The following is a 10,163-nucleotide window of genomic DNA, read 5'->3' as shown; positions in this document are numbered from 1 at the left end:
TGAAAATTACCAGTACAAACATCACATATTTTTTAATTTTGAGCTTTGTTAGAGTAAATTGAGTTATCACTTGGTCATGTGACAAACCGACATAGCGTTGTTATCATAGAGGAACGAACAGATGAACGCTGGTAACCACTATATTCCATGGGATAATATTCAAGCTGTACAAGTAGCATCTCTGCTGCATGTCGGTCGCTGCATTCACCGCACTGACTATATGCATAAGTTACAGTATCCTCGCATTAAAAAGACAATTTGTAAGATCATATTGTAGTTTATTGTATATACATCTAAACTATATGAATGATAAAACATGGAAATATATTTACAAAATGGTGTCGGCAATTGTCACTTTCAAAGCAATGGTTTAATTTACGATAGAAAAAAAACTATGAATTGACATTGCATTAGCAACAACCTATTTTAAAAAAAAAATAAAAGGAATGCTGTAGATGAAAGTGTGTTAAGCCTCTGTGATTAAATCTTCTGTTGACAGCACACTGGTTGAGTCTCTACTTTCAGTGGTATCCCGATGCTTTGATGTTTTCTTTTTTTTACTTTGCGTGTTCTTTTTCCGTGATTTTCCATCTCCTTTGGTATTCAACAACGGATGAATTTCTGGTGAAATTGAAAAGAGGTTTGTATTTTCAATTATATTTTGAAAAGTATTGTTATATAATGTGTAACTCGTATCAAAATTGAACTTCACACCAATAGACTATTTTCTGCTCCCTGCAAGATCCTGTGTTATGTGTGCAAGCAAACGTAAAAACAGAACAAACAAAGGTCATAGTGTTTCAACAAATGCAAAACTTTTTTTGGGTATTTCCACGCTTATGCTGTTACTTTATCAATATTAATCACCATCAAATGTGTAATCTCAAATATGACATCAAAGTTTAATGATGACCAGTTATTCAAATCATAGAAAAATTATTCATAATAACAATAATGAGAACAGTGACACTGGAAATGAAATGACTACTGGTACTAACCATCTAATGGAGCACCTTCCATTTCAATCTCGACTGTTTTGACCTTTTTCTTCTTGGGTGAAGGCGAAGCTAAATCACCACTTCGTTTTTGTTGGTGCTGCTGCTGCTGCTGTTGTTGTTGTGATGTGAGGCTGGCTTCATCAGTCTGTAATAATAGCAATTATAGTGAAACCTGCATTAGTGACAAATTTTATGTACACGTAAAGACCACTTGACCTCAATGACATCATTAGACAGTACCTACATGTAAAGTATAGGAATGCCACATGTTTAATGTGACAATCGCTTTTTTTAATGCTTTGGTCATGCAGCTCTTTGTACATCTTGTATAATGCCCATGATTAAGTAAGATAATTGCACATGTCTCCAAGGACATCATAATAAAGACAAACATCCTTATTCTCAAGTTCAAATGTGATTAACAAAATTTATTATTAAAACTCAAAATCTATATAATGTAAACCGTATACACATATTTAAGATTCACAGTCAATTTGTCCCAATCCACGTTCGTCCCACGAATCAATTCATTCCAATTCATTTTCCTCCAAATTCACATTCTTCCCAGGACACTTTTGTTCCTTACGATCTCGTGCAGGGCAATGTCGATTTCCATGTTGGTGTGTAGGGAGTTGTCAATTTCTTTGTAGTACCAAGCTAGTACCTGGAATTGGTTGAATCCCCTTTGGGACAAATATACTTATGGGATGAATCGACTTAGGACGATTCAACGTGGAATGCAACAACGTGGGACGAATGTGATTTGGGATGACCATCCACCATATTTAACTACCAGTACTATAACAATGTACAAATGTTGCATATATTTCAGTTTTTGTCATTTTAGACTGTTTTTTTTTGTCATGTTGGCAAATACTTTTAAAGACAATACTCACAGGATCAGCTGTTGCTGGACCCCATCCCCCTTCAGGTTCATCCACCTCTGGTGATATTGGTAAATATAATAGTGCATTTTTGTCTTCATCGTCCTCATCACTATATCATGGAAAGAAACTTATGTTTAATTTAAAGAAGACAATGTTATACATGGTAGTAAATAAAGGGCAGTAGTCGTCGCGCCATGCATGTGCCAGATATGGGTCTCATACATGTATAAACAAAGATGGAGACTTTGACTGTTGCACACACCAACTAGTACAAACTGAGAGGTTACAAAGGTATCAATGGAGTCACAGGCAGTAATTAGTACAAGTGACACCTAGGGCAAAACTCATACACATGATTTCATTAGAAACGTGCATTGGATTGTGGGAAAATCGTTGTTTATCAACACAAATGTCGCACATGCGCGGTGCGACGACTACCGCCCTTAAACATACTGAAAATCTATTGTATTTTAGACATGGCATTTCAGTAGCAATGACCAAGCGTGGTAAGAGAACACTGAGAATAAACACTGACTTTATCTCTGCAATATATCTGATACAATAAGGTCAATAGCAAAAACACATGTGTTTCACAATTGCTAATTTTTGTCTTTTATGAATTTTATCAAGTTGTAATAGAACAATGTAAGAAATATTGTCTGAATGAGTTAAAAAATGTAATCATACACCTCACGAGACGACTCTACCAAGAGGTCACGAATTTGACCTCAAGAAAATAGATACTGTAAACAAGGAAAAAATGAATTTTATTGTTATTTTACATATTCACGCAGATTTAATTTTGCGGATTTGACTTAACGAAATTAAAACCCAATGATTGATTAATGCATTTACAGTACATCTTATTAGCATACGACAACAACATAAAACAAAATGGCGATATCACATATTGCCACAGAGGGCGCAATTTAAAATACTGTAAAACACTTTGAAATAGCTACATATCATTTTAGATAATTTGACTCAATGCATGAATTAACTGAATCTTAATTTAGCTAAAGTGCCAATAATCTTACCGTGAAAATATACTCTATTCTAATTAGCGACATCTTAATTTAGCGAAATTGTGGATTAGCTAGATTAGCTAAAAAGACATGTTTCGCAGTACTCTCTCTAAACAGGATCTGCCAAGGTACAGTATAGTGATGACACAATGGTCAAATAAGCGTAAATTGACTTGCAAAGATGAAAATGAACCCACCTACTAACAAACGCCACAATAGAATCAACTGTTGTAACATCCACTTCTTCATCTTCTAGCGTATTAGAATCTAATTATAAAAATATATTGTTAATAAACAAATAGAAATGTAACACAGGTAATAAATCATCATTAGAACGGTTTGTTGTCACACATGGCAGTCTGATATTTAGTATATTAAGTTTGCACTTCCATGCATGCACACTTTTCTGCAAAAACATGACAAACTTTGTATGCAGATCAAATATGGGGCTAATCTGCACTGGCTCGGAAGGTTGTAAATGATTAGCTAGTTTGAATTTGCATAACAATACTGACAATGAACGTGCATTCAACGCCACAAGTTTTTTTGTTTTTTTAGCCAATCAGAATTCATCTTCCGAGCCAGTGCAGATCAGCCGCAAATATGGTAACCCCTGTATAATTGAAATTAGTATGAATGCCGATCAGATGAACAGATGCATTGTATTTGAAATACAAAGAGAAGTGTTACCAGTTCCCTGCCTGCTATAGAACTGAGCAATAGCCAGAGCATGTAAAATGCCTGTCTATAATCTATATTGAAATGCAAGATGATATTTTTTGCTCTGTAGAGACTTACATGTAGTCTATTTCGGTTGATTATTTATAATTATTTTGTAAAAATCAAAAGTTAACAGGTTTGTAGAAATTTAGCCTGTCAAATCAAATTTTGTGTGTAAGATGACATACAGACAGATGGCTGGCTGAACGCCTGCTAAGCAATGCAATGGATAGTGGAGGTCGAATTTATAACTCCATATTCATGAGCTTGTTATGCAGAAGTTGAATAGACAATTATGTTGCAAGATACGTTGTCCCCCTTAATTGTTTGTGTATGAATGAGTTGAAAACATTTCACATATCTAGACAAACATTTCATAAACTTAGATAACATAGTTGCCTACAATACAAAATGCTTGGTACAAAACTGAAGCTGGTATTTTAAAATATTCGTCTAATACTGCACATTACTGCTGACAGTAAGTACAGTAGATCGACATCAACTAACCGCCTTCATGCATATGGTAGTAAAACAACCATTAATGTATGGTACATGTACCACCGCTATGATACCCTGACATTGTCTTACCAACAGGATCCTCTACTGATTTGTCTTCATCTTCAATGTCAAATTCACTTTCTCTTTCTTCATACTCTACATTTTCATCTAACTCTTTAAAATCAGGAGCAAAAGCACTCCAATTTTCCTGAAAATCAATGATACAGACAGCAACAATCAAAGTTAAAGCGGGGGTGTCGCCACCTGCGCATGTGTCAGATGGCCATAGCGTGTCAATGATACAGACAGCAACACACAAAGTTAAAGCGGGGGAGTCGTCACCTGCGCATGCGTCAGATGGCCATAGCGTGTCAATGATACAGACAACAACAATCAAAGTTAAAGCAGGGGTGTCGCCACCTGCGCATGCGTCAGATGGGCATAGCGTGTAATTAACAAGCGTCTACCCATGAGCCTTTGCATTTTTAGCGTGTTTGCTATCGTCGATTGGGACTCAATTCCAGCGCATGCGACAACCCTCCCGCTTTAAGATGACCTTACAAAAGTACCCAACGATACAGACAACAGTTACCACACAAATTTGAGATGTCCTCAACAAAGAAGCCAATGATATGAAGACCAGTCACCATATGCAGACTTAGTATAAACATACTTACTACTTGGTTCTGTGCCCATACTGATACCACACCACTAGATACTGAGGCTATAATGGGTCTAACAGGATGCCATACAACATCTAATAATAATTCTCCTCGTGTACCATGTAATATTTTCACCAAATTTCCAATACTTTTTTCCCATATATACAAAGCGTGTTGTCGTGCCGACCCTACAATACATTGATAAATGTAGCAGTAAATAGTACAAATATGAACTTAACTGTATGCTGTAAAATTTCTCTATTTCTGTTGTAAATTATTACCAGAAAAGACAGGAACAAAACCAAGGTTAGCCATAGATCCTTGGTGTTGAGAGTCATCAGTCATCGGATAACCACTAACATACCACTATGCATTCTGCTATAGCACAATTGGTTAGATGTACGTATAATTCATGTACATGTATATTGTTTTGGACCAAAAACTAGATTTATCTGTAAAAATAGCAATTGTATCAATTTTCAGCAATGTGGTTAAATTTAAGTTAGATTATTGCTTCTATACGCAAGCATATTTCAAGAGTTCTGTCTTACACATTCAGTCACAGAGTCCCTGGTGGTGTTTGATTAGACAGTCAATGACTGTATTGCCATGGATCCACGACTACACCCAGGACTGACAGTTTAAACATCACTTTCAACTAGATTACACTCAAGCGGTTTTACCTGCAACTATGTATTCTCCATCACCAGAGAAGCAACATTTCTTCCATGGTGTCCTATTGACTAAATCTTGTAATTTTTGTATTGGTTCTGGTTCACCATCTTTACCACATGCCAACACTTCACCACTCTCATACACACGGATTATTCGGTCAGCAGAATTAACTAAAAAACAACTAAAAATACAAAAACAATTATTGTATTTGCTCTATTAGAAGTGTACCGGTATGTGTTCAAAGCAGATGTCACCTTTTCACAATCAAATGTTAGACTACTGATACTTGTCAGACACAGTGCAATAATTGTTCCCATACACACCCCTGTCATTTACTTAAGCAAATGCACCACTAATATGGTAAATATGGTAAATGCATCTTATGGTTATGCTTCTAACAGAATATTGAATTGTTGTATATTAGTATAAGACCACTACTGTGTAACAAGCCAGTTTTCAAAGCATAAATTGTATATTAGTAAAGGACCACTACTGTGTAACAAGCCAGTTTTCAAAGCATAAATTGTATATTAGTATAGGACCACTACTGTGTAACAAGCCAGTTTTCAAAGCATAAATTGTATATTAGTATAGGACCACTACTGTGTAACAAGCCAGTTTTCAAAGCATAAATTGTATATTAGTATAGGACCACTACTGTGTAACAAGCCAGTTTTCAAAGCATAAATTGTATATTAGTATAGGACCACTACTGTGTAACAAGCCAGTTTTCAAAGCATAAATTGTATATTAGTATAAGACCACTACTGTGCAACAAGCCAGTTTTCAAAGCATAAATTGTATATTAGTATAGGACCACTACTGTGTAACAAGCCAGTTTTCAAAGCATAAATTGTATATTAGTATAAGACCACTACTGTGTAACAAGCCAGTTTTCAAAGCATAAAGTGTATATTACCGTAAAATCTGTATTAGAAGCCGCATCTCTAATAGAAGTCGCACCCATTCTTTTTGAACAATTGAGAACCAAAAATTCATCATTTCTCATATGTGTACATGCTCTAATAGAAGCCGCATCCCCTCTGTTGCATTGTACCATTTCAATAGAAGTCGCGGCTTCTAATACAGATTTTACAGTAGTATAGGACCTCTACTGTGTAACAAGCCAGTTTTCAAAGCATAAATTGTATATTAGTATAGGACCACTACTGTGTAACAAGCCAGTTTTCAAAGCATAAATTGTATATTAGTATAGGACCACTACTGTGTAACAAGCCAGTTTTCAAAGCATAAATTGTATATTAGTATAGGACCACTACTGTGTAACAAGCCAGTTTTCAAAGCATAAATTGTATATTAGTATAGGACCACTACTGTGTAACAAGCCAGTTTTCAAAGCATAAAGTGTATATTACCGTAAAATCTGTATTAGAAGCCGCATCTCTAATAGAAGTCGCACCCATTCTTTTTGAACAATTGAGAACCAAAAATTCATCATTTCTCATATGTGTACATGCTCTAATAGAAGCCGCATCCCCTCTGTTGCATTGTACCATTTCAATAGAAGTCGCGGCTTCTAATACAGATTTTACAGTAGTATAGGACCTCTACTGTGTAACAAGCCAGTTTTCAAAGCATAAATTGTATATTAGTATAGGACCACTACTGTGTAACAAGCCAGTTTTCAAAGCATAAATTGTATATTAGTATAGGACCACTACTGTGTAACAAGCCAGTTTTCAAAGCATAAATTGTATATTAGTATAGGACCACTACTGTGTAACAGGCCAGTTTTCAAAGCATAAATTGTATATTAGTATAGGACCACTACTGTGTAACAAGCCAGTTTTCAAAGCATAAATTGTATATTAGTATAGGACCACTACTGTGTAACAAGCCAGTTTTCAAAGCATAAATTGTATATTAGTATAGGACCACTACTGTGTAACAAGCCAGTTTTCAAAGCATAAATTGTATATTAGTATAAGACCACTACTGTGTAACAAGCCAGTTTTCAAAGCATAAATTGTATATTAGTATAGGACCACTACTGTGTAACAAGCCAGTTTTCAAAGCATAAATTGTATATTAGTATAGGACCACTACTGTGTAACAAGCCAGTTTTCAAAGCATAAATTGTATATTAGTATAGGACCACTACTGTGTAACAGGCCAGTTTTCAAAGCATAAATTGTATATTAGTATAGGACCACTACTGTGTAACAAGCCAGTTTTCAAAGCATAAATTGTATATTAGTATAGGACCACTACTGTGTAACAGGCCAGTTTTCAAAGCATAAATTGTATATTAGTATAGGACCACTACTGTGTAACAAGCCAGTTTTCAAAGCATAAATTGTATATTAGTATAGGACCACTACTGTGTAACAAGCCAGTTTTCAAAGCATAAATTGTATATTAGTATAGGACCACTACTGTGTAACAAGCCAGTTTTCAAAGCATAAATTGTATATTAGTATAGGACCACTACTGTGTAACAAGCCAGTTTTCAAAGCATAAATTGTATATTAGTATAAGACCACTACTGTGTAACAAGCCAGTTTTCAAAGCATAAATTGTATATTAGTATAGGACCACTACTGTGTAACAAGCCAGTTTTCAAAGCATAAATTGTATATTAGTATAGGACCACTACTGTGTAACAAGCCAGTTTTCAAAGCATAAATTGTATATTAGTATAAGACCACTACTGTGTAACAAGCCAGTTTTCAAAGCATAAATTGTATATTAGTATAGGACCACTACTGTGTAACAAGCCAGTTTTCAAAGCATAAATTGTATATTAGTATAGGACCACTACTGTGTAACAAGCCAGTTTTCAAAGCATAAATTGTATATTAGTATAGGACCACTACTGTGTAACAAGCCAGTTTTCAAAGCATAAATTGTATATTAGTATAGGACCACTACTGTGTAACAAGCCAGTTTTCAAAGCATAAATTGTATATTAGTATAAGACCACTACTGTGTAACAAGCCAGTTTTCAAAGCATAAATTGTATATTAGTATAGGACCTCTACTGTGTAACAAGCCAGTTTTCAAAGCATAAATTGTATATTAGTATAGGACCACTACTGTGTAACAAGCCAGTTTTCAAAACATAAATTGTATATTAGTATAGGACCACTACTGTGTAACAAGCCAGTTTTCAAAGCATAAATTGTATATTAGTATAGGACCACTACTGTGTAACAAGCCAGTTTTCAAAGCATAAATTGTATATTAGTATAGGACCACTACTGTGTAACAAGCCAGTTTTCAAAGCATAAATTGTATATTAGTATAGGACCACTACTGTGTAACAAGCCAGTTTTCAAAGCATAAATTGTATATTAGTATAAGACCACTACTGTGTAACAAGCCAGTTTTCAAAGCATAAATTGTATATTAGTATAGGACCACTACTGTGTAACAAGCCAGTTTTCAAAGCATAAAGTGTATATTAGTATAGGACCACTACTGTGTAACAAGCCAGTTTTCAAAGCATAAATTGTATATTAGTATAGGACCACTACTGTGTAACAAGCCAGTTTTCAAAGCATAAATTGTATATTAGTATAGGACCACTACTGTGTAACAAGCCAGTTTTCAAAGCATAAATTGTATATTAGTATAAGACCACTACTGTGTAACAAGCCAGTTTTCAAAGCATAAATTGTATATTAGTATAGGACCACTACTGTGTAACAAGCCAGTTTTCAAAGCATAAATTGTATATTAGTATAGGACCACTACTGTGTAACAAGCCAGTTTTCAAAGCATAAATTGTATATTAGTATAGGACCACTACTGTGTAACAAGCCAGTTTTCAAAGCATAAATTGTATATTAGTATAGGACCACTACTGTGTAACAAGCCAGTTTTCAAAGCATAAATTGTATATTAGTATAGGACCACTACTGTGTAACAGGCCAGTTTTCAAAGCATAAATTGTATATTAGTATAGGACCACTACTGTGTAACAAGCCAGTTTTCAAAGCATAAATTGTAAATTAGTATAGGACCACTACTGTGTAACAAGCCAGTTTTCAAAGCATAAATTGTATATTAGTATAGGACCACTACTGTGTAACAAGCCAGTTTTCAAAGCATAAATTGTATATTAGTATAAGACCACTACTGTGTAACAAGCCAGTTTTCAAAGCATAAATTGTATATTAGTATAGGACCACTACTGTGTAACAAGCCAGTTTTCAAAGCATAAATTGTATATTAGTATAGGACCACTACTGTGTAACAAGCCAGTTTTCAAAGCATAAATTGTATATTAGTATAAGACCACTACTGTGTAACAAGCCAGTTTTCAAAGCATAAATTGTATATTAGTATAGGACCACTACTGTGTAACAAGCCAGTTTTCAAAGCATAAATTGTATATTAGTATAGGACCACTACTGTGTAACAAGCCAGTTTTCAAAGCATAAATTGTATATGTATATTAGTATAGGACCACTACTGTGTAACAAGCCAGTTTTCAAAGCATAAATTGTATATTAGTATAGGACCACTACTGTGTAACAAGCCAGTTTTCAAAGCATAAATTGTATATTAGTATAAGACCACTACTGTGTAACAAGCCAGTTTTCAAAGCATAAATTGTATATTAGTATAGGACCTCTACTGTGTAACAAGCCAGTTTTCAAAGCATAAATTGTATATTAGTATAGGACCACTACTGTGTAACAAGCCAGTTTTCAAAACATAAATTGTATATTA

At 34.6% G+C, this 10,163-nt stretch overlaps 1 protein-coding gene across 1 annotated transcript in view; it reads right to left on the bottom strand.

The window, feature by feature from the left end:
* Positions 1–257: 257 nt before the first annotated feature.
* Positions 258–10,163, bottom strand: part of LOC100367539 (retinoblastoma-binding protein 5-like) — a 64,738-nt gene continuing 54,832 nt past the window's right edge. The window contains exons 8-14 of the mRNA XM_085499433.1: positions 5,474–5,646; positions 4,806–4,978; positions 4,219–4,336; positions 3,108–3,177; positions 1,895–1,994; positions 999–1,143; positions 258–621 (exon numbers count right to left, since the gene is read on the bottom strand). Coding sequence (XP_085355559.1) covers positions 467–621; positions 999–1,143; positions 1,895–1,994; positions 3,108–3,177; positions 4,219–4,336; positions 4,806–4,978; positions 5,474–5,646 — 934 coding nt within the window. The 3' untranslated portion in view covers positions 258–466. The remainder of the gene's footprint in view (positions 622–998; positions 1,144–1,894; positions 1,995–3,107; positions 3,178–4,218; positions 4,337–4,805; positions 4,979–5,473; positions 5,647–10,163) is intronic.

The sequence above is a fragment of the Saccoglossus kowalevskii genome, chromosome 5, assembly GCF_978046115.1.
Source record: "Saccoglossus kowalevskii chromosome 5, keSacKowa6.1, whole genome shotgun sequence".
Classification (NCBI taxonomy): domain Eukaryota; kingdom Metazoa; phylum Hemichordata; class Enteropneusta; family Harrimaniidae; genus Saccoglossus; species Saccoglossus kowalevskii.
Note: the sequence above shows the minus strand (reverse complement) of the source record. Positions and strands in the feature narration are given on the sequence as shown.